At 44.7% G+C, this 25,794-nt stretch overlaps 1 protein-coding gene across 1 annotated transcript in view; it reads left to right on the top strand.

The window, feature by feature from the left end:
• The window catches only part of CSMD1 (CUB and Sushi multiple domains 1), a 1,871,580-nt gene that overhangs the window by 885,253 nt on the left and 960,533 nt on the right, over positions 1-25,794 (top strand). The window contains 1 exon segment of the mRNA XM_072775779.1: positions 20,981-21,175. Coding sequence (XP_072631880.1) covers positions 20,981-21,175 — 195 coding nt within the window.

The following is a 25,794-nucleotide window of genomic DNA, read 5'->3' as shown; positions in this document are numbered from 1 at the left end:
ACGCAGGGGCGTGGGAGACACGGTGACTTGGAGGGAGACGCTGGGCGCTCCAAGCCACCGCAGGTGATGTCCCGGTCCCTCCCTGCAGGTGCGGGGTCTCCCCAGGGTGAGATGCTGGCCGGGGAGCCGTCTCCCCCGTGTCGCTCTCCTACCCTAGGAAGTGCTCCCCGACGAGTCATTTCCTAAGAGGTTTGTGTCCACTTGGAACTAGCTAAGCAGCCTGTGTCGCTTTAGGAAAGGCCACTCTGTGGGCGCAGTGAGCCCTGAGGCCTCAGGAAGCTTCCCTCCGGGCCGGGGCTCCTGGGCAGGAGTGAGCTGGGGGGCCCTGGATGGAGAAGCGTGTAGCGCCTTGAGCCTCATGACCTCTGTGTTCCCTGAAGGGGTCTTGGGGGAAGGGTCTGTTTTATATTAAGAATGTGGCGCGACACTTCTGTGTCCATATTTAGCAGATGCTTGTGTAGCACGGGACACATGCTGATCGTTATTTTAAGGACTTTGTGTCCCATAATCTATAGGATTCTTTAGTTCGATATTACTTGAAGTTTTTAATCGACAGGTATTGGTGCTACAGGTCATTTAAAACCTATCCGTGAGTGTACGACTGGAATGCCTGTTACCTCCTTCGTCTAGCTGCCCATAGTTAAGAGCTTACTTCCCATGACCAGTTTCCTACTATTGCACCCCCCCCCCGCCGCCCTCAGTAGTGCAGGTGCATCTGAGTGTACGTACGTGTATTTGCATACATTCCGGCTCCATATGGCTGCCAGGATTTCAGTGCCCGGGGCAGTGAAGAGGCCTCCGTGCCCGATGCCTACAGGGGTCGGTGGGGGCTGCCCGGTGCGACATCCGGGGACAGCCTTGGCTGCCCTGGAGGTGACCACACTGCCCAGGTGTAATGGAATCTGCGGCCCTGGCGTCCTGGGCCTTGGGCAACCAACCACGCCTCTGTGTCCCAGTTGTAGGTCTCAATCTTAAACGTGCTCCTTCTGGAGATTCAAGGGTCCAGAGGCAGAACATAAAAGCTAAAGGAATTCCGATCCAGGAGACGGCTGCTTTCAACGTCGCCGCAGGAGGGGGTGGGACATGACCCCACCCCACTTAGAACGGCCTTGCTCGCTTACTTGTAGTGAACGTGTTACAGTCTTAGGACGCATGCCGAGTCCTAAGTGGTTTATGTACAACCACTTGGGCTCACTGCCCACTTACTGCTGAAGGAAAACAATACCATCAAGTGAAAAATGTTCGCGCTCTCCCCCCGGGGTGTGCTATTTAGACGTATCCACTTGAGATGTTGTGGTGTGGCCCACATCATGGGTGGGGTGCGGTGGCTCTGAACCCCCTCCTGGAGGCATAGGTGTTCCCCAAGTCCTCTCACCTACACACGGGCCCACGGAGCCACGAGAGCTGCATGGACCAGCCCCGCAGGCTGGGATGCCTTTGCTTGGCCCAGGCCCCTGCGGCCCTGCTGCCTCTGCGCTCACCCAGTGTCCTCTCGCCCGCCCCGGGGCTGTCCTAGGGCTGCTTCTGCTACTACCCTCTCCTGGCGCGGGTGGCCCTCAGCTCAGGCGGGCTCCGCGCTCCTCTTGCCCACCTGCTCGACTGGGGATGGCCTGACGGTTCGGCAGGGGTTGCTACATCCTCCAGCTCAAATGATGAATGATGAATTCGGATCTCCATGAGCAATTAATGGGTAATTAATTTTAGTAGCTTAACCAGTACACCCAGAAGTTTCCAAGTCATGAGAAAACTGACCTCTTAATATACAGTCTACGTTTCTTCTAAACCAAAGTGCGGCTTAAAATAAATATGCTTAGCGAATGGGTAATAACCAGCAGCAAGACCATATTATTTGTCAGATGTTGAGCACCTAGCAAGGTGAGTGGGCCACGGGAATAATTTCCTTGCTGCAGAAGCACCCCCTGCGTGTCCGTATTCACAACAAGGCGACAAAGATGACACCCCAGGCGGATGCCATGCGGATGGTGTTTTGCATAGCGTGAACGGGTTATGGAATTCATGTTCATGTTTACTTTCCTTACTCCACAGAAACACAACTCTTTCCTCCAGCTACAGCAGGAAGTCTGTACATTGCTTTGTTTCTGCAAATGTTAAACAAGCTGAGAGAGGTTTCTGTCTTTTCTTTCTGTTAGTCACCTAAGTGATCAATGCCAATGGCTTTCTGAGGTTTGTCGCAGCCCCAGGCCCACCTGCCTTGTCTCTTGTCCCAGGTAGAGGGAATAACGTGAAGGAGGCTGGGAGGAAGTGGGTCTGAATTCCCTCCTGGAGGCCTAGGTGTTTCCCAAGTTCCCTCACCTATAACAGGGATGCTGTGGTGTTGGTGCTCCCTCCAGGTGCCTGCTTTTCCCTCTGTCCGCCTCCCCACCTGCCACCTGAGGCCAGCTCTGGAAGCCCCACTGCCCTCCCTCTGCACTTCTTTCTCCTGCTTATGCAGACAAAAGCCTGCATTGTCTCTCAGATGTCCTCTTTGGGAGGTGTCTTCTAAAGCCTCAGCTGCTGCTTTTTCAAATAAGCATTATTTTTCAAATAATTCAAATAATTGCAGAAGTAATGAGCCATTCTCCAATCAAAACAGAGATCCCATGGTTGAGGAACATTTCCATAGAACGAAATCTGTACAGAAAGTGAGCCTTTCTGGAAGGGTGGGGGACCTTCCAGGCAGAATGAAGACACATATTTGCGTTATGTTTACTTAAACGCTTAAATACTCATTATTCATCAACCGTTTACTTATATAACCTATATTTTACTCTTTTGCTACATTTACTATTTACTACTTTGCTATATTTATATAACCCTTATGGGGGCGCCTGGCTGGCTCAGTTGCTGGGGCATGTGACTGCTAATCTCAGGGTTGTGAGTTCACACCCCACATTGAGTGTGGAGCCTGCTTAAAAAAGAAAAAAAATATAGAACCAGATATAGTTAAAAAAAAAAGTACACCTTTCCAATAAATCCTCATTCTTCTCAGTTCGTCATTTGAGGTACAAATAACTTTTATTGACCATTTCCCTCCTAAAAAGACTTGTTATTTAGACATTAAATATCCGAGTCCATCAGTTATAGATGACAGCATATTTTCACTTCCAATGAATACATAGTGATTTTTAATATCTCAGTATTATTATTTTAGTGGTGTCTTAAATTAAATTTGTTCTGTCTTAATATTTTTCACCAGTATTTTATATTTGTCATAATTCTTGAGGTTATTACATGTGAGCAGATTTTGACTTTTATTATATGAAATAGTGTGTGTTAATGTTGGATACAACTTATTAACATTTTTCTCTGCACATCGCTTATCTGATTTTGGAAGGTTTACGGAATTTAAAATATGCATTAGATCAATTAATAGGTGGGGTTGTAAAATTTGTAATTATAAAGGGGGATATTTTTTTAAAGAGGGTTTCTTTTTACTTTAAGGAAGGTTATTAGAGAAAAAAAAAAAAAACATTGGAGAGTCTCTGAAGGCCAACAATCCTGTTACGAAAATTGTTTAACATGTTTTATTTAAGTAATTGTCCACACCTGTTTTAATCAGCTACTGAATCAGAAAACTGTCGACTTTTAACTAGTTGCATATGAGAGATTAATTTTTAAACTATTTTTAAGTAGGTGAGTCATGTGTACCATCTAATCCACAAAACTATATCAAAGTATATAAGAATAATTTGATTAATATTCTCATCTTATTTGGATACAGTCTAGTCATCTAAGTTTATAAGGTAGACACACATACACACATACACATATATTGATATGATGTCCTTTTTATGCTGTTAAAAGTGAAAACTCATGATGTCTCTTTGTACTTTTATGGATTTAGAGAAAAAAATCCCAGAGCTCAGGGTACAAATAGACATACATCCTGTACATTATGATGCATTTAAACACATCCTTTCCAAACAGCGGCTGCTGTAGATAAATAGATGGTGATGAAGCTTCTGTTTCCATTATTATAAGTCCAGTTGAAGGTAAATGTCACCTTAGATCTTCAGGGAAGGATGCATCAGAAGAGGCCCAAACATTTACTTTGCATACACGTAAATTAACATTTACTGAGCTTAGTGGTGCCATTCTCCTCAGATCCATTCGTTACATAGTTAATCAGATAAGTATCCTGGTCTGTGTTTTACAGTCTGGTAAGAAAATCAGTGAGATGCATCCAAAATTCTAGCACATCACGGGGAGTGATGAGTTCTGTAAGAGTTACAATTCCCAGAAATGTTATTTGTTTAGTCTATGTCCTCACACAATTATCTAACAAAAAGGCTCCAAAGTATGTGGCACAAGCTAGAAAGAAGAGTGTTTCTCTATTGCGCCGCAGCTTAGGGGTCAAGAATGGAGTCCAGTTTGGGCAGATGGCCTGCGCCACGCTTTGTTGACTCAGGTATCATCCCTTATCTGTGTGGTCACAGAGAGCTCACAGCTCCAGCTGCCACGCCAGCATGGGGGAAGAGGAGGTGAAGGACCCTCCTCTGCCTTGTGGGCTGCTGACTCTCTGTGTTCTCACATGGGGCCCTCTGGGGTCTCCTTCATAAGGGGACGATCTTAAGATTTGTACATATTTTTGAATGCAAGATAATAGAGCATGAATACACGTATGTTGAATTTTGTAACCTCTAAATTGTCTTCTGTCATAATTATGTTAACTAATTTCAAGCCAGGTCAAAACTTCATCCAGCCCATGAGTTAAAGTTATTGATCATTTAATTTAAGCCCCTTAAGATGCACCATTTCACCATCGAAGCCCCCAAATACGATCTTGTCCAGATGAGACTCTAGAAGCCCTTGTGCTTCCCTTCTACTGCAGGTGCCAAGTTATTTGAATTCAACTTACGCTTGTGTAATGTGGCGATGAGCAAAACATTTATCATGTTGATGGCGACGATCCACCTTCCTGACTGTGGGCTCTGAGACTCTCAGAAGTGTCTTCCTGTGGAGAGCCTCTCAATCTCTCTGCCTGGTTGAAATACGTAATAGATGGAGAGAGAGAGGGGCTGGATTTGGTGTTTGCCAGCCAGCTCCCTCGTATTTGGAAAAGCTGGCTAAACAGAGGTTGATTCTCCACTGTGTCCCCCAACCCTGGTGCAAGATGATGAGTCTTGCAGTGAGCAAAACAGCTCTTCGCTAGAATGCCCTGGGGACCCCTGGTGTAGAGCTTGTGGCAAATAGAACTTTGACAATCACATTATATAAAAACCTGCATGTGAGCATCACTGGCAAAGGTCCTGTGCATGCTGTTGGTACTTAGTAAGTGTCCGCGCCACCGTCCGGTCTTGTTCAAAGTGGCGGGCTGGGCCACGTCGGGCACGGCCCCTTCCCAGCTGTGGGCATGTTTACAGGTGTCCACACCTGTGACCACCTGCAGCATCGTAGCCGGGACTCGCGTCTCTTAGACTTTATTTGGCCTTTGTTTGCCTTCCCTGTAGACGATCTTTATAAGCTGGCCCTTGCCACTGCGGGAGAATCCTGTTCCCTGTTTTAACAGACCCTCCTAGATCCGCATGCATACACGGAGGAGTCCCTGAGCACTTGGCGCTTCTGAGAAAATCTATAGCCGTTGCTTGCAAGACCCGACTGTTGTTTGAATCTCTTTTCTCTGTTCCTTTGAAATTGCATTCTGAGCTAGGTCGCAGACAATAGGGCATTCTTTTTATATTTTTAGAGTGCTTTTAATTCTTCTATAGCATTTTCACCCTTGCAGCTTCATTTAACTAAATTATGTTATGGGATTTAATCAGCCCTCCAGTACCCTGCTAAAATGTAAAGAAATTGCCTCATCTGACTTGAATTGTCATGTCTTTCTTGACCCTTCAAAACTTAGATGGGGTTTTGTGCGGGCTTTGTAAAACCATTGAAAAAATCCAGGAAGTTTGCCATTGTTCCCAACAGCCTCTGTTCATGGGAAGCTGCTGCTCGAAGTGCAAATTTGCAGCAAGGTTCTACTGCTCTCTTCTCTCCTTGTTTCTTCCCTTCTTTCCCTGGTTCTCCTTTGCTACTACTGCTGTCATCACTCAGGGAGGTGCACTTCTTTTTTTTTTTTTAATAATAAATTTATTTTTTATTGGTGTTCAATTTGCCAACATACAGAATAACACTCAGTGCTCATCCCGTCAAGTGCCCCCCTCAGTGCGCTTCAAAACAAAGGAAGAGAGAGGACTTCTAACATCTTATGGGGGTGAGTTTGCAGGTTCCACATACTCTTAGCCTAAGGCCGCATTACTCACATGGATTGATCTGTGGCCTGCCTTTCTTTTTCCAAACTGGCAAGTCCTAATCATTGATGTGAACATGGATCAATTCAAGAGGTATGTGAAGGTAGCTTTGTATTTATGCTTGGAGTATTAGAAGTTCTATTTGAGATGAAGGACCTTCCCTAAAAAGTTAAGAATAAGCATTTCTGAAAAAGACTCTGAATTCCATGTCTTAGGAAATCAGAATGTCTCCCCTTTCAGGCCAATTTGTGCATTTATTCTTTCATTAATTAAGTCATTTAGTCAATACATGGTTTATGGAGGCTCCACTATAGAGAGCTGTTGCAGGTGCTGTGGATAGGAAGGCGAATCGGAGAGCGAAGCCTGCTGGTCTCTTTCTGTTAATTCAAAATAGCAGTAGAGCTTGAGAGAAACTAGCCTAGTAAGTGATCAAAATAGTAGGAGGCAAGAATGGAATTATTTTAAGTAAACAATGGGAGAGACCTCTGAAAAAATGCTGTCAGCTGACCGGAGACATGAACAGCAGGAAACACCACGCAAAGGTCTAGGGGTGGGAGCTTTCAGACGCCCAGAGGAGGGAAGGGGCTTTTGCATCTTCTAGGACCATAAAGAAAGGCCTATGGCTGATGCACAGAGTCTGTTAGGGGCTGTGGTTGGAGAAGTCGTGAGGGCTAGATGCTCTGGGCATCGCAGTCCCTGGTAAGGGGTATGAGGTTTCTTTCATTGTTCTAGAGGACCCTGGAGTGTATTCAGTAGGGGAGCAGCACACATCTGACTTCTGTCATCAAAAACCCCCTTCTTGCTGTGCTGAGAATGGCTGGTAAAGGGCATACGGATAGGGGCATTTCATATCAAAATAGCAAGTCACCGTGGACTAGAGAAATGAGGTGCTATGAATTTCAGGTTAGGGTCACGGAGGTGGAGAAAAGGGGTGGGGCAAGGTGCTCATCTAAGTGGCTTTGACAGTGAGCGGCGTCTACAAGATCAAAGTCAAACGGGAGCCTATGAAGGCACGAACTCCAGTTGGGAGACTGCTGGTCGCTTCAGGCCACTGGGGTCTGGGGAGCCGTTCTTCAGCTGGCGGCACATACACTGGCGATGACAGCGGAGTAGCTGGAAGGTGGGTGTGGGCCTGGGCCTCCCTGCTGCGGTGGGAGTTTAGGGGCCAGCAAGGGCGGAGGCGGGAGGCAAGGCCCCCAGTCAGCAGGCAGCGGGCGCAGCTGCACACTGGGCAGGCTGAGGTCAGCAGGGAGCTGGAGCCCATCTCCACGACGCTGCTGTTTCCAGGAGGAAGGCCATCGTTCACTGGCCGTTGCCTCCAGGGGACAACCCCACAGCGCTGAGTCCTACCCGTCAGCGAGCTTTGTGGGACGAGAGAGGGCTGTGGGGTCTGCATCAGAGAGCAGCCTCCATCCCCGGGGTCTCCCCCACCTGCTCATCTCTATTACCTGCCCTGCAGGGTCCTGCAGGGAGTCGGGGACCTGGCACCCGTGTACCTGCACACACCGGTTAACTACTGCTGGTTCACTCCTCAGCCCAAGAATTAAATGTAAATAGTCACGCTTATATATGTATATGACAAAACGATTTTAAAACAAGCTAGAAGTAACTTTTGCATTATATATTAATTTTATCCATATGGTGGCTCCTTGTTATGATGGAATTATTTAAAACAAAAGATGTTCAGAAATGAGAAAAACTTGAAGTCTACTATATATTTATAAGTACTAAGCTATCTATAGTATGTGACAGAGAAACATGTTTTACCTTTCCCCAAAGATGCTCTTTTTAATAAAGCTTGAGCTATTAATATGAATTCAATCATGAAAAGAGCTTTTAGGTTCAAATGAATATGAAATCATAAATTAGTAATATACTAACGCCTGGTAAGCTGAAACTGCTTATGTCCATAACTTTAATTTAAGACTATTTTTAGAAGGTAATGGCCAGCACATAAAAGAAAAATTAAATCGGGTTGGACTGAGTGGCAGCCAAGAATTCATTAATTAGAAATAACATATAATGCCACATGGCTTTATACATTGTTAAGCCCCTTTTATTATTCTCTACACAAATGTCTTAACGTTAGAAGTGATTTTGTAGTTTAATCCTCATGAAACCCAAACTTCCTATCTAAATAAAATTATGGAACCGTTGCTTTAAAGTATCTGTTTTTCTCAAACGGGAATTTCATACGCTTGATTCGAAGGACTCCAATGTCTATTTTTAATGCAATTCACACGGAATGTGTGTGTTCGCGTGTACGTGAGTACAGGCAGGAGGGTCCTAATTTAAGAAATTAAAAAGGCGATAAGGCAATGCCCAGAGCCTGGAAGGGAGAAAGGCTGATGAAGGAAGCTGACTCTTAGCACGTCTGGACCTCACCTGCATGTACGTGATCCCGTCTCTGTGTTTTATAGGTCACTTGTGTTCTCGTGACTTATGTTAGTCTGTGGATCTTGCGGTTACTGCTTTGAGGGCCGGCTTCTCTCGCTAGCATCCTCCCTGCTATAGTCTTCCGGCAGCTTGCCGTCTGCCCCTCCGTCCCTGCCCCTCCGTCCCTGCCCCTCCGTCCGTGTGCAGCCTGGAGGCTCCTCTGAACAGGTGGCCGCGGGCTCTGGGCCGGCGCCCTTGTGCACCTGCCACCCGCAGGCCCGCTGGCTTCCCTCCCCCTCTGCTCCACGTTGTGACTCAGGCCTCGGGAGCTCGGCAGGCTGCTCCCAGCCCCTTGGCTTCCCGCCCTGGCTGTCGCTTCCCGTGATCAGCACCAAGGCAGCAGCACCTGGGAAAGTGGAGCGGCCTGAAACGCTTCATGGGCTCACACCCCGTACGGCTGACAGTCGTTCCGTCGGCTACTCTTCCTTGAGGAAACTTGGAAACGATGACGGATGACGGATGACGGGGGTCTCCATCTCTATTCCAAGCAAGTCAGGGCTACAGACCGTGCACGCGCAGCCTGGTGGCCGTGAAGGGCACCCGGCGCGGGGCACGCTCCCTTCTCCCCCACCGCCTCTTGTCACCTGCAGACCATGCCCTGCACGATTCCCGTCGCAGCTTTTCCTATAAGCCTGGAGGTAGTTCACGTAAAACACAGGAAGTAAAAAACCCTTAACTCTCGATGTTGAATGTGGCTGGTCTCAGATCCCATGGTGAAATTAAAAAAAAAAAAAAAAAGCCCCAAATTTTAATTTTCTTTAATCCCCGGGGCGTGGGGGTCAGCGGCTGGGAGCTTCTGGCCGAGGAATGGATCCAGGAATGGATCGCAGGTCCAAGAGGTGCCTGGTCTCAGGAGGCCCCATCCAGGGAGCAGCCCGCATCTAGCTCCCCTTAATGGGAGGCGACGCTGGGCCAATGGTGGGCCCTGGGCTGCCGGGGATGGGCTGAGGCCTTTGACATGACTGCGCTGACGACTGCTTGCTGCCCGCCCGGCCAGGTGTGTCCTGCAAGCCCTGCCAGGTAAGCGTCGGCACCCAGTGCTCCGAGTCTGCAGTTGCTCCCGGGAAGCAGCCTGCAGCTTTGCTCACGACCCTGGAGAAAGAGGAGGCCTGGGTCAAGGCCTGCTCCAGGACTCAGCTCCTCAGCATAGAACCACAGCGAAGCCACGCTGCCTGGTCCCCGGCCCTCCCTTCCCTGCTCCGGACGGGCCACTGGCCCCCGAGAGGTGGCCCTGCGGTCCCAGCAAGCCGTGTCTCCTCTGGTCAAGGACCACAGACTCGGGATGTCGGAGAGCCGGGTGGGGGTCTCCGTCGGTGCCCTTCAGACGGCGTCCTGCTAAGGCAATGCGAACTGCACTCTGCTTAATCTTTAAATCTCACCTCAATTTTCAAAGACGCTTTCCCAGATTCCCCCTCGGTGTTCACATGTTCCCGTTTGGGGGAAGTTTTGAGAGAGACATCAGAACCTACATACGTTAGAGATGCTTGCTGCTGTGCAGAATCTTCAACTTTATGACGGATGAGTCATCCTCCCTCTCATTGTGTTTGTTGCTGTCAAGACGGGAAAGAAAAATAGGATATCGCAGAGCGAGACAGAGAGTGAGATAGAGACAACGAGAACACAGTCATGGTTTTTCAGCTTTGTTTTTCTTTGTTTTTTTGTTCTTTGTATTAAACTATCCCCAAATTATTTTTTTTAAGATTGTATTTATTTATTCATGAGAGATACACCAAGAGGCAGAGACACCGGCAGAGGGAGAAGCAGGCTCCATGCAGGGAGCCCAACATGGGACTCGATCTCCGGACCCCGGGGTCACGCCCTGAGCCGAAGGCAGACGCTTCACCGCTGAGCTCCCCCAGGTGTCCCATCCCCGAATTATTTCTAACATTATTTTTTCTACTTAAAAGCTTTCCAATTATATCAACACCATTGTGACATGGTTGTATCCTAGGGTTCACCGAGGTGTGGGTTCACCTGTGATCCCTCAGCCAAATTCCCCAACCCCTCTGGTCTCACCTCCTCTGCACACACAGCTGGAATAATGCCTCTTTTGGAAAGTTATGAGGATTAACGATAGCCTCTAAAGAGTCTCCTGCTTCCATGCTTCATGATTGGCCTTTCTAGAAGTCTGTTCGAGATGGACATAGAGTCTCTTCCTTTGTTCAGGCCTTCACAGCTTTGTCTTCCTCTCATGGGACTTTGTACAAGGTTCTGCATGGATTCCGAGGACCCTGTGCTGTAGTCACGTGTGTATCCGTGCACGACCTCCCAGACCACGAGCCACCTCTGGAGCAGGATTTATCACCTCTTCCCACTTGCAACCTCATCACTAATCAGGAATTGAGACGCAGTGAGGCCTTCTTGGGGGAGGTGACATGAAACACATGGGCATGATCTTTTAACAGCATTATTGAGGAATAATGTCCATTTTCGTCATCGATGTTTATTCCTTTGGCTTTCTCTTCTCCACTTATTCCTGATGGAGGCCTGAGAGATTTGTTTGACATCTTTCTTCTTTTAGGTTATACATGCTGAATGCTATAAATTTCCATCTCAGCATGGTTTTTGATGCATCTCACAACTGCAGTTTGCTGTTTTACCTTTCCAGCCCGTTCGAATATTTCCAAATATCCCTTGTGACTTCTTCTTGAAGCATTAATTAATTGGAAGGTGATTGCAAGGGCTGTGCAAGCCTGCCATGTCCCGACTGATTTTCTGTACGCTCGCTCTTTCAATCACGAGACTTGTGTGGAAATCTCCAGCCGTAATTTGGTTTTGCTCATTGTGCTTCTTGCAGTTCTATCTGTATTTATTTCATGGGCTTTGGAGCTTTGTTATTAAGTGCATACATGTTTAGGATTGCTACGTTCCCCTTTCGTTCATCATGAAATAAGCCTCTTCATTCCTGGTAATAGTCTTTGCATTAAAACTGTTGCGTATGATATTAGCTTAGCAACCTGACAGTGCTTTTGATGAATGCTACTGCTCTTTTGGTTCTGCTTCCCGTCATTTCCCTTTTATTTACTTGTGTCTTTAAATCTCAGGTGTGTTTCTTGAAGTCAGCGAGACATTGATTTTATTCTTCAATCTCACTGTCTCTACCTGCTTTTCTTTCCTGTGTTTAGTTAACGTGTCCAGTCTTTACTTGTTTGAACACATGGGATACAAGTATGATACCTGTTTTAATGTCACCTGCTAATTGAACCACCTGTGTCACTTCTGGCTAATTTAAAAATATCTTTTCCTCATTATGGATCGTATTTTCCTGGTTGTTTGTAAGCTTAGTATTTCTTTTTTTTTTTTTTTTTAAGATAGCTTTATTTATTTATTTATTTATTTATTTATTTATTTATTTATGATAGACATAGAGAGAGGAAGAGACACAGGCAGAGGGAGAAGCAGGCTCCATGCAGGGAGCCCGATGCAGGACTTGATCCCGGGACTCCAGGATCACGCCCTGGGCCAAAGGCAGGCGCCAAACCGCTGAGCCACCCAGGGATCCCCAAGCTTAGTATTTCTTGATTGAACGCCAGACCTGGTGACACTTACTTTGCTGGGTGTGGGATATTTCTGTATTCCCCAAAATAGGCTTGAGCTTTCTTTTTGGATGTAGTTAAATTTCTTGGAACTGTCTGGTTCTTACAGAGCTTGCTTTTGAAGGCTGGATGCAGGGTGAGGGAAGTCTAGAGTCTGGGGCGACTATTTAAATAGATGGTCACTCCCCTAAGGTCTGTAGAGGTTGTGGACCTGCGGTTGCGTGACCCAGATAGGGAGTGTTGGCACCTCACCAGCCTCACCCTACCCTGAACTTGTGCTTGTAAGATTTCTAAAGAGTGACCTACGCAGCACTTCCTCTGGAGTGATCTTCTCCCCCACACCTGAGGCTCCAGGCTTCTCAGTACTCTGTTCTCTGCCCAGTGAGTGATGAAGAGTTCTGCTCTGGCTGCTGGGAACAGGCAGTGTGCTCCATTCTGTAAGAACTCTGGGCACCGTTGCCTGTGATCTGTTGGTCATTCCTTCACTAGCCTTGAGTAATTGTCCATACATAGGTGGGTCAGTGCTCACCTGGTATGCAGCAGGGTCCTCTGCTGGTCTCTGGGGTCCTCCCTCCATCTGTGACTATTGGCTTCCTTGGCCTCTGTGTCTTCACTCAGGGAGACTGCCAGGTCAGCCTGGCTGTCCGTGCCTGTGCCTTGGGCAGGCAAGTCCCCCTCAGGGATCATGTTCCAGCACTGTGTCATGTCCAGTGCTTGGAGAGCCATTTTTTTCCCTATAAATTTTGACTATGTTTTTCTTTAACTTGATTAAGGCAATGGGGTAAACCCAACCCTGGATACCCCAGCTTAGTCAAAAGAGGAAGTCTTCTAGTGAGTTTTTAAACCTCCTTTATTTGAATTACTAAATGAGCCGTGACTGAGAACGAGTTTGGAGCCGTTTCCTAAAATCAACTTAATTGAATTTGTTAACCACCCCTCATGGTATTTAGTGTGTTATTAACCTCTGGAATGGATGTGTTATCCTCATTACATGAATATCATGCATTAGCTGGCAGAGTGGTATTTGGCATAGGGCAAAGGTCATTCTGAGCAGTTTTTGAGTTGTTGCTAGTTACCTTGCTCTCATTAAGGGAACATGGAAGAGGACTTGTGATCATATTTGTTTAAATTCCCTTTGCAGGTTTTAGAGCTACTTTCACCTTATCTTTACATAAATATTGAGACACTTGTAATCAACTGAACATCCGTTTGTTGAACATAAGCCTCACTTTGGGAAGAAGAAAGAAAAACGGTCACAATGATGATTTACAAGTTAGTGACCATGTCTGTAAATTTACCTGATAAATTTAATGTAGATTTCCTTTTTGACAATTCCATGACAACTGAAAAGTACATCTTGTGCTGTTTCTTATTGCTCTTTCTGTACGTCCATCACTTATGATGATGCATTTTCAACCTTTGATATTACCAGGCATCCATGTGTCCATGACTGTTTCTCAGCTTGACTCCTGGGCTCTCTGTTTGGTCTGACTCTTAACTTTTGGTCATTTTTCTATTGAGTTGAAGGATTGCCCAACTCCTTAATTTTGGTCATTCCAGAAGCTTTGACCCTGTGATCCTGACCTCTTTTCTTTCAGCTGCGTCCACTGCAACTCCTCCAATCAGGAGAAACTTAGCAACTTCTCTGGTACTTCTTTCCTTGTTCCATGGACACACTCCACAGATCTTAAAATAAAGATCATAAATGTTCAGAATGAAATTTATTATATTGCATCATTGGCTATCATGGTCATATTTGTGTATTGTCTACAGATGGTCACCATCTATAAATTCTTCCTAAAGTTGCTGCTTCCTCCTCAATAGGTAACTCTTCATTTTTCATTGAAATATTTTTGTCAGATTTGCAGTAACTTGTACCTGGATTAATACCTGTGTTGTTTGGGATGGCAAAAGCCCAGATTAGCTCCAGATTAGTACCATTTAGACAACATCTGCCTTTGACTTAAAAATAGACCATGAGGGGCACCTGGATGACTCGGTTGAGTGTCTGACTCTCGATTTCAGCTCTGGTCTGGATCTTGCTGTCCTGAGTTTGAGCCCCGTGTTGAGCTCCATGGTGGATATTGAGCCCGACTCAAAAAAGAGAAAGGAAAAACGAAGACCATGAAAGGATCTAATCTAATAGATATCTAATCACTCACATTATTATATCAAGCAAAGCTCTCTGAGAGATCAGTATAGATTTGAAGACATTTCATCTATACTATTTCTTTTGATGTTGACATGTTCATAAGAAAGTTTATTGTAGGGCCGAAGAGTAGAGATTCTGGATCCTACCATTAGTACTTGCCAGTTGGGTGGCTATGGAGAAATTAACTTCTCTGTGCCACAGTATCTTCCTCTATAAAAATAGGATAATAATAGTACTTCTTACATACTGTTAATATACACAAAGCATTTAAAGCAGTGTCTAGCTCATGGTTTGTGCTGTATTACTATTATAATAAAGCAGGAATAATAAAGTAGAATTAACATGACTAACAATAGAACGAGGATGTCTTTTTCCTTGGCTTCCCATTGTAATGACAATATTGGTTCCCAAAGACGTTTTCTAGTTCTATTGTTTCTGACGCTGGTATATATTAGAAGCGCTGTATACTTGTAAATTTCTACTATTTTCCTCAAACTCCCATGATGCTTTAGAACTGGGAAAATAAGAATCATGAATGTATATTGATCTCTCATTCTGTTTCAGACTTCCTGCTAACTCTTCAAACTGCATTATTTCCTTTAGATTTCACACACACCATCTGTAGGTTTTACTTGTCATCCCCCCTTTCAAGACACAAACTGAGATGTCTGCACTGTCCTTGTATTGATCTATGGTCACTTGCTACAACTGCTTCCCTTAGAGATGAATTTTCCTTTCTAATTTGGCCAAATCTTACCACTTTTCACCTTGAGATACACATAAAACTCACGTCGTCTCTTCATTCACTCCTATAGCTACTGTCACTTGTCAAAGTCCTAGTGTTCATGCAGCATTTCCCCTCAGTGTTTCTCCACCATGAAGAAAGTGACTCTGGAAAAGAAGGCGTTACGTTCTTGCTGCCTACTGAGCCATCCTCCTGGTCTTTCTCACGTCCCTGCTCTCTCTCCATCCTCTTGTTTCGGCAACCGTCCATGATTTAGAGAGTCATACCAAGAATAGACGCCCGATGTCAAGACTTGAAAATCTAACTTTTAAAGTGTTCCTGGAAATTAGATGACCCTATTTTTCTAATCCTTCCCCGAGGTTGCGGGAGGGGGCACAGGGCAAACGGTCCGTGGACACACACGTCTCATCTCCTTAGTTCACACTTGAAGTGTTGTATGTCATGTGGGTATTGGAAGTTTTATTTCCTTGAGCTGCAGAGAGACTCCCAGAAAGACAAACTGTAAACAAATCGTCTGACATACACCCTCTGGGACCCCGTTTCCAAACGATCGCGCCCAGTGACATTTCATTGATTGTGCACGAGCTGTGAAAAATGCTACCTCTCCTCTGATGAATTTGAAACTTCTGTGCACTAGCCTTTTGTCCCATTCATAATGAATATGAATGCTGTGTTTTATTTCAGCATTGTGCTTTTGCTCCTCTCCTGGAAACGGATAGGATATGACATCCATTTCATCACTTAAACAGTCGGGGTAAAGGTTGATGTGAGAGCCGAATGAAGGCCCTGAGCTGCGACCACACGCACTTGCCAAATCAAATGCATTACGGAGGGAGTTTCCATGAGTGTAGTGAGAATGGCAGCCTGTGTTTCAAGCCCTGGGTGCACAGACTTGGCTTCACGCGGTCTGGTGGAATGAGACCTGCCCTGAGAAGGAGGAACTGTGCCCAGAGCTCCTTTCAAGAAAGCCTTTCCCATTACCAAATGTATGCAATGGGTGCTGAATTCCCATTACCCAAATAAGAATTTCTTTCTTGAAGCATCCATGGGAAAGAGTGCAAATTACTTCAAGAAAGGATTTAAGGGAATTAAAATTAGAGTTCAAGTCAATTCAATAAGTATTTACTAAATACTTAATGTGTACTCATTACCATGGGAGACACAAAGGGACATTCACTATTTTCAGGGAAACTGGGTAAAAAATTAGTTAAAATGAAATTGGCAGAAATGCCATTCGGGTTGTGTTTATTTTAAATTAGTTTTTCCCAGCCCCTGGATTTTTGTGTGTTGGCAAGTTTTACATGTCTTTGTCTTAAATCTTTGCGTAGACCTATAATTATTTTCATCCATCTTTCAGAATTTAGGGTATTTTGATACCGTTTAAATGATTTGGATAATGCTTTTATAATGTGCACATTTTTACCATTTTGTCATTTGCAACTGGAAGAGAATATTTTCATTCATCCTCAGTTATTTCTATTTGTTGACAATGTTCACATTATTATTTTAGTATTGTTTTTTTCTAAAATCACGTTGATTGACAATAAAAATCCCCATTCCCCAAATCATAAATTTATAACTTTGTCCTACCAACCAGTGACTTGAAATTTTAAGTCAGTTTTTAATCACTTTCTCCTATGTGTAAAGTTATTTTGCTTTAAAAAATGTTAATTATAAATTTATAACTTTGTCCTACCAAGTGGTGATTTTAATCACTTTTTCCCATGTGGTAAGATATTTTGCCTTAAAAAATGTTAATTCGTTTTAACTCTCAGAGTCCCATTTACGTTTTTAGTTAAATGTGGCAAAAAGTGTTTTAAAGTAACAATTTGTTGTTGTTTCTGAAATGTCACTTAATTCAGTCAGTTCTTGAAAACTCATTAGCTTTTGTCCGTTCCCATCAAGCTACAAATGCTATGAATCTTATATCTAGAAGAATACATGAGATACTTTATATTAATATTCATATTTACTAATTGGTTGAGTTCCTGCCGAGAGCTAGATGTTATTCTAGAACCATGTAGACATGGATGGAAGGGCAATCCAAGGTCTGAACTCCGAGCAGGTGGTTGCAGCGCAGCCCAATGAGAGTCACACGAGCGGGTATTTTGAGCCTCGCATTGTCTCCTTCAATCCTCACGTTGTCCCCTGTGAAATAAATACTGAAGAGAACACATTTTTAGTAGGTTAACAGAGCTAATAAGAGCAAAAGATGAGTCTTCAATCCACTTCTCTTTCCATTCCGTTTTGTTGTCGGTTGAAAACAAAGCCTTGCAACCTTAAGTGTTGAGTGAACATTTTCTGAACTTGAATGCGATTGTCAAGATGTTAAAATGAAGACGAACTCTGTAGAGAAGAACAAAAAAAGATGTTTATATCAGTCTAAGATGTCAGGGAACAGTTGACAGAAGAAAAGGAGTCTGGGGTAGCCCAGAAACAGGTTCCTGTCTCTGCCCAGGGCTTTGACGGGCGTGTGTGACACCAGCCCTCCCTGGGAGCCTGCAACTGCACGTCGCAAAGATCCTTTACATCATCTTCACTGTTCGAGAGGCGATGTGCACTGTAGGCCCGGCGCGCCCTCCCTTTCCGGCTGTTTCCTGGGGGGGGGGGGGGGAGGGGCATCACTTTCCACATCTACATTCTATTACATTACAGATAGCTTCCCTAGCCTGGTGACCTAGAATGGCCAAAATTATTTTTCTTTCTGAATCCCATCAGTTGTTTCCAAATACTGCATTCAACTCTTAAAAATTTTAAGGCATGGATTTTTTTTTTTTCCCCCAGAGGCCTACTTTTGGGAGATCTTTTTTTTTAGGAAAGATTTTTCCCCCCTTATTCATTTCAAAGCTCATGCAATTCCACACTCCCTAGCAATGACTGCACAGCTAGGTTTTTTTTTTTTTTTTTTTTTAATTTATTATTTTTTTTATTGGTGTTCAATTTACTAACATACAGAATAATACCCAGTGCCCGTCACCCATTCACTCCCACCCCCCGCCCTCCTCCCCTTCTACCACCCCTAGTTCGTTTCCCAGAGTTAGCAGTCTTTACGTTCTGTCTCCCTTTCTGATATTTCCCACACATTTCTTCTCCCTTCCCTTATTTTCCCTTTCACTATTATTTATATTCCCCAAATGAATGAGAACATATAATGTTTGTCCTTCTCCGACTGACTTACTTCACTCAGCATAATACCCTCCAGTTCCATCCACGTTGAAGCAAATGGTGGGTATTTGTCATTTCTAATAGCTGAGTAATATTCCATTGTATACATAAACCACATCTTCTTTATCCATTCATCTTTCGTTGGACACCGAGGCTCCTTCCACAGTTTGGCTATCGTGGCCATTGCTGCTAGAAACATCGGGGTGCAGGTGTCCCGGCGTTTCATTGCATTCTGGAAAACTGTGTGGAGGTTCCTCAAACAGTTAAAAATAGACCTGCCCTACGACCCAGCAATTGCACTGTTGGGGATTTACCCCAAAGATACAAACGCACAGCTAGGTTTTACACATCTTCCCCTTCCCTTTTCTTTCCCTATAGTAAACAGGTAGTAGGTAGATACACAGGATGACGTTTGCGCACGCAGCAAGCAGCAACATCGCATGAGATCCTTCATGGTGTATTTTTGTTGCTCTGGTCTTTCAGTGCAAAAGTCATGTATGTTATCTGTCCTAATGCCAATCGTTAAAAATGATTTCTTGGGATCCCTGGGTGGCTCAGCGGTTCAGCGCCTGCCTTTGTCCCAGGACCTGATCCTGGAGTCCCGGGATCGAGTCCCACATCAGGGTCCCTGCATGGAGCCTGCTTCTCCCTCTGCCTGGGTCTCTGTCTCTCTCTCTCTATGTCTATCATGAAAAAATAAATAAAATCTTTAAAAAGAATGATTTCTTGCTCTTTTCAATAGACAAGTGGATAGAAACGTTGAACCAGCCGCATTCAACTTTCAGAACGGCTTATGCGGTTTTTCCAGTCACGTGTTATGGTTCTCTGTAGCAGGGTTTACAATTTTCGATCGATTTACATTGATAACTCTTACCTCTGGGGAAGCAATATAACTGGACACATTCTGAAGTGAATTTATATGCCATCTAATAAGACGTCTTTGTGCCACTTAATGCAAATAATAAAGATCCACCCCCCCAAAAAAATTTTTTAAAAAGGCAAGAAGGGATTTGCATATTCTAAATATTCTGGGACCAGGAAGGAAAACACCAAAAGCATTCCTATGTACATGTCTCCCCACCCCAAGCTCTCTTTTCCCATTGGTGATAGAAATCCAGCCCTGCCCTCCCTGTCTCTGGCTCTCAGGCCCCCAGAGCCTCTTGGCTGGCAGGTGTCCTGGGTGGTCAGTGCGAGTGTCTCTCCAGGACGGAACTGAAACATTCCGCCTTAGAAAAGCCAGAGATGGTTAAATGCCAAATCATGTTTTTAAACATGATTTTAAATAGATTTATTGCCTTAGTGCTTGTGAAGTTAAATACAGACTTTCTTTTCAATGAAAGAGAAGATTGTAGATTATAGAGAATTATTTTCTATCGTGTTGTCAGATTTTTGCAGACTGGATTCACAAACTAATTTTTTTTTTTTAATCTAGAACTGAGCATACTTTGACTATGTACACAGTAATTTCATAAACATGTCAATATTACCTACCTAAGTTGTGGTGTTTGTTTTCTAAGTGTTTCCACATAGCTTAGTCCATACCTATATAAGTAATTTTGTAGTAAAAATCATTTTAGACATCACAGATAGTCTCTCCCTATTCACTGGGAAAGTTTTCTTTCTCAGTTTACAAACAAAGAAAACAAGAGTTTGCACTAACTTTTTGTATATATCCAAATCCACCCCCCCCCCAGGGCCTTGATATTTTTTTTTTAAAAGGATACAGACATAAAATTATTTGTTTATTGGAAATGCTTTTTTGGGGGGGGGGAATTTTTTCCTTTTTTAAGTGGCAATTTCCTTGGTTTATTTTACTACGTCATGAGAGCTCTTACTGATCTTATGCTAACTTTAAAGCAGAGAAATGTCGACAGCGACGAGCAATCATCCCCTTGATCCACGTAACCTAACGGTAAATCGGTGAAGATCAAAATCATGTTGTGAGTATGGACTGGCATCCTGTTGAGGAGGTTTCCAGGCGGTCGAATTAGGCAGAGAACGCTCTCGACATAAAAAGTGAGCAGGTCAAGAAAGACCAGAATCAAAGCTTTCTTACTGACTTGCTTTGTCAAAACTAACGGGTAAAACTTCACTGGGAAGCAGACCCCATGACCGCATGAAGCCCAATGGCCACGTCGGAATAGAATAGTCGTGCGTTTCTTTCTTAAGTCCAACAGATGAACGAACGAAATCCTCAATTTATTCTTTAATTCAGTTGTTTGCCCAAGAAACATTGATGAAACATTGACTAGCAACGCGTGTTTGGTAGCGCGGGTCCTGGAGTCAGGCCTGGGTCCCCCTGGCATGACTATCCATCCGGGCCTAACTTCTGAGTCCACCTTTTCCTCCCGTGTTACCTGGCTGCGAACTCCCTGAGACTCTAGAGTAGCATCCTTAGAAAAATATCCTAGACATCGTCGAGAACACAGAATCCGGGCAGAACTATATTTTCTCAACTGTATTTTCTCCCTCTTCTCAAACTGTAGCTATTTATACTCTAGAAGGATCCTTAAAAATGGTTGAACGGTAGATATTCTAAAACATGAACACATTGTCTCTGTTTATTTTTGGGGGGGGCAAAATGAAAATATGTTTATGCTCAATTTGCTAATCTGATAGATTCGCGCGCGGTGCATGTTTTGTGCTAAAACTCGATCTCAATAGAAAAATCTTTAAATTTTCTGTTTTTTTTTTTTTTTTCTTTCCATAGTTTTACCTAGCCACACGTGTGGAAACCCCGGGGAGATCCTGAAGGGAGTTCTCCACGGAACGAGATTCAACATAGGAGACAAGATCCGGTACAGCTGCCTGTCTGGCTACATCTTGGAAGGCCATGCGATCCTGACCTGCATCGTCAGCCCGGGCAACGGGGCTTCCTGGGACTTCCCGGCTCCGTTTTGCAGGGGTACGTACCACAGCCGGGGGTGCGGTGGCCTGGACCCAACTGTGGACATGGCCTTGGGGCTGATGCTCTAACAGCTTCCGCTCAAGGAAGAGAACTCACGGCCTGCTGGGTCCCGCCAGGCCAGCGCCTTCTGTTCCTAGAAGTCATGTCACCTGTACCCCAAGAGGCCATGGGGGTCCTGGAAAGCCAGTAACAGGCATAGATGTGTCCTTAAATATCCAAATGTTTCTTCATTCTGCTTTTCAGACTCTATTCCCTTTCCGCCTAATGTTATCACTTGCTGTCACAGCTTCCAGGCTTTACTGTTCGCATTTATATCCTTCTTGATGCGACGGCTCCTTTTTTATTTTTTTTAATCTTCTCATTAAAAATGACAAACACCATCGTTAATTAAATTATCCCTTTTAAGGACTCTTTGGGATTTCTTAGGACTTTGAGATAAGGTGGTCGTGAAAGGCTGTGCCCTATCCAAGTGCTCAGCGGCATGATTCGGGGCAAGGTTAGGATTACTTTCCCGACGCCCTGTGACTTTTACCTTCTTCCATAACTTTATTTTACTGATCCGGTAACTTTAGGGAAGAGCTGACTGCAATGCTTAAGTTCTGATTTTCTGGAGAGAAGCTCGACTTAGGTTTTCAAAACTAAAAGTGTGGCCAACATCTATTAAGTCCTTAATAAGAGGGCAGAAAGCGTGCCGAGGGCTTTACTCGGATCACAGCGATGCTCTTCACAATCACGAAAATAATAACCATAAACACTCATTTAACAGATAAAGAATCAAAGTTTGTATTTTGAGCAGGTCCCAGAGATAGGCAGCACGTGCTGCGTTAAGACTCACACCCGCGTCTGGCTTCTAGTCACACAGCCGCACAAGGTCACAGCCTCGGCCACAGGACCTCACGGAGCAGCGTGTTGTCCCCTGTGCGCTTCTCGTTCAGTCTATGCTACTTAATGGACACTTTCCTTTTAGAAAAAAAAAAAAAAAAAAAAAAGTGTTTTCTGTTCAACGTTGTGGTGTCCTAAGATCTCTCTGGTGCTACATTCGGGCGCGATGACCTGTCGCTAGTGCCACCTGCGACCTCTGCAGGTGCTGCCGGCAGCTGGGCCGGACCAGTCGCTTCACCTGCTTCGTGTCCTACCTGTGCAAGCAGGTGTCTCATCACAGGCTCATTCTGTAGCCGAGGAATCTGAAGTTAAGAGGTGTGACGGGGTCAGGGCGTTCTAGCTCGGAGGTGGTGGGGCTCAGGCGGAGCGTGTCCAACGGCTCCCCCACCCTGGAGGGAATCCTACTGCCCACGTTTCCTGGTGCTTCCTCCAGAAGTTCTTATTTCCTCTGCTCGTTTCTGAACCTGTCCTCTCTCTGTCTCTCTCTCCCTCCCCCTTCCTTATCACTACTGATTATTCTCCGTTTTGTCAAAAGAATGGTGTGTGTTAGTTTTTTTCCAAAATGAACAGCGGAGAAATAAAAAAAACAGCAGAGCCAGGCAGTAGGTTCGAGAGTGCTTTTAATGGGGAGCGCTCCCGGGTGAGGTTCCATGACTCGGAGAGGTGGCCCGGGTCAGGGAAGTCGCACCGGGGTTGGGGAGTGTGGGGGGTTTTAAGCCTTACTGGTTCCGGGTCTGGATCTGGGTGGGTCCCTTGCCAAATTAGGCAAGGGAACACCATGTCCCTAGGTGATTGGCTGGGGGTAGGGATAGTATAGACGATGGGGGGTGGTCCCTGGCTGGAAAGTCCTGGATGGAAAGTTTCGGTTTCCAATCTAGGCTTTGATTTACTGGAGTTGATGTGGTGGTCATGGCTGCTTTGGCGGGAAGATCAGCCATTTTGACCCAATTTGAGATGTCCGCCATGGTGGGTGCCCCTGTCTCTCAGCCAGCCCAACAGTGTGTACTCAAAATCAGGCCTCCCTTCCATTTGCCTTGTTTTGTCATTGAATCTCCTCAACCAGCTGGTCCCACCTAAGGACACTGGCAGGGGGTGTCCCAAATACATGCCCTCTGCCTTGACCTCCCCAGTGCGCCCTGCACTCGGGGCAACACTGGAGCTCCTGCAACTTTGGCCTCTTGTGCCCTGTGCGCGCTACCTTTTCCTTTTCAAACTTTCGTTCACCTCTGTTCCCACTCTCGGTCCCCACTCTCGGTCCCCTTATCGTTATTTGTTCTTTTTACCTGGACCCCCTCAGGTTGGTTACAGGAGCTCCATGTGAGGAATGCCACATCCATCCTACACCCTCCTCCTGGGTGGCTCTTCCCAGCACCCAGCTCCCTGGCCACCTCCCTCTCAGCCAGATCCGTCGCTGATGCTACAGGAGCCAAGTGCCAAGTCTTCCTCATGGCTCCGACGTGTCCCAGGGTCACCTTGGTGTAACTGAACAGCGGATGGCACCTGCCAGTGTCCCCTGACACAGACTCAAAGCATTTCTGCCCCGTACAATGGTCCTGCAGGGCTCAGGGGGCCGGTGCTCCTCCCAGCCGCTGATGGTAGGCTCCCCTGTGCTCTGCAAGAGCTGGAGGGCGCCCTGGACGGAGCATTTACACCACAGAAATTGGCAAACCCTACACACCACGGCCTTGTTTTTGGTTTACTTTTTTCCCCAAAGAGTTCCTTCCCAACATATCACTCCATGCTCAATCCCAAAGTTTTGCTGTTTTTATTCTGTTACACAGTTCACCTTTTCGCCCTCCACAAATCTTGCTGATTTATCAAGTTTACACTTAAGTCCAAATTTCTGTCATTTCTTACACTGTAACCTCTTTTGGGATTTTTTTTTTTAAGTCCTTCTGTCTATAGTGCTTATTTTGTTGCTATTTTATATTTGAACATAACGTCTTAACATGGCTTCCTGAAGGAGCTTCGAACCTCCCAGAAGACAGTACATAGTCATACAGACTTTGTAGCCAGACCCTCGATTCCTCGATTCCTCTCTACATTAAAATGTAGCCTCGTCTACAGCGCTTTCCCCTTACTGCTGTACCCGATTCCCACAGTCAAGAACTTAATAGAGGCATAGACAGATGTCGAGTATCCCATAAGGAGTCTTTAATCAACCTGAAAATGCAAGAAGTAAATATTAATAGTAGCCACTACCACTTCTTTCTTCTCCAAGGAGTTTTCTTCTTAATTGAAGGGTCTTTATTTATTCCACGACTATAAGCCTTATAAAGTCAAAGTTAATATAATAATACACCCAACAATCATTCTTAGTCTGTCACCAATTTATTAAATTCCAACTATATTAATATATTTTTGTCAGCATAAATATTTTGTCTCCTTCGTTACAGATGATTACATTTATAGTTATATTTTGCTTATATTATACTTATATTTTGCTTTTCCCACTGCTTGGGCTAGTAGCAAATTCAAAGGGCATTAAATTAGATATAATTGTTTTATGAAACAAATCTGAAAGCTGCAACAGTTTGTCATTCCATTGGATAACTGAATCATAAAGAAAATCAATGACCTAATTCTTATAAATGTGTAGATGTGGCCTATCTAGGGGAAACATAAATGAATTTCAGTAAAGTGGGCTTAGATAATTTATAAAAATGAAATGAGTATATTTTCTGCTTCCCCAGTGTTCTAGTGATTTAGTTCCAGGAATCACTGGAGGATTCTTCTTGATAGCACTATGAACGGTAACACCACTAGATCCCATTACGATGACTTTTTGCTAGTGTTGAAAAATTAAAAAAAAAAAAAAGAAAGAAAAATTTATGTATAAGTCCAAGTGGCAGTATCTAACCTGAACATTGACACCCAGAGGTGTGTATCATTTCTGGAGTCATGTGATATTCTTTAAAGAAAGAAGGTAGAACCATGTATTCAATAAAACTAGTACCTAATAAACTGGAGACCAGCCCGCTCTGCTTATAACTGATTTCCTCTAAGTCCTCTTATAACAGCAACAAATTGACTTCTTTCCAGGGTGGGGTTTCAGGGTTTCTTATTCTGGAGGCTCCCCATTTCAGTCTTCCTCATTGATCTTGGAGTTTTCAACTTAACATCAAGAACTTCCTTAATTTCACCCCATTAACACCTATGGTTCCTGTTGTCTCTTTTAGTCTTTGCAAAGATGTATCCTGTGTGGGCAGGCACGGTGCCTATTTAGAGGAGAAATTAAAAAGGGCGGGGGGAGAGAAATAGAACCAAAACAGATGCTCTCAGCTCAGAATTTAAGTGCCGCCTTCATTTGCTTTATGCTTCCCCTACTGTATTATTAAATCAAAAAGACTGTAGCGTGAAGGGCCAAGATATATCACAAATTACTTTGGTCCCCAGAACACTGGAGGGCCATAGGGTATAAAATACAGATGAGAAGGGACTCTTCTTAAATGGAAGCTGAACAGCAGTCTGTCTCCAGATTTATGGCATGGTCCAGAAAGTAGAAAGGAAGCAGGCGAGGAGCAGCACTGGGACAATGCTGCTTCATGAGAAACAGTGATGTGATCTGAAGCAACCCCTGGGAGACGTGGTCCTCGCCTCACGTTAGCCCAGCATGAGGCGGCTAAGACACTTCCTTGCTGCTGCTCCTCAGACTCTGCAAATCCTGATTCATGACTTCATTTTTTAAGTGCCTTATTCCACGTGGACAGTCACATGGAGAATAGGTAGAAATG

Source organism: Canis lupus, chromosome 15, assembly GCF_048164855.1.
Source record: "Canis lupus baileyi chromosome 15, mCanLup2.hap1, whole genome shotgun sequence".
Taxonomy (NCBI): Eukaryota; Metazoa; Chordata; class Mammalia; order Carnivora; family Canidae; genus Canis; species Canis lupus.
The sequence above is the reverse complement of the archived record's forward strand: the minus strand, read 5'-3'. Positions and strand labels throughout refer to the sequence as shown.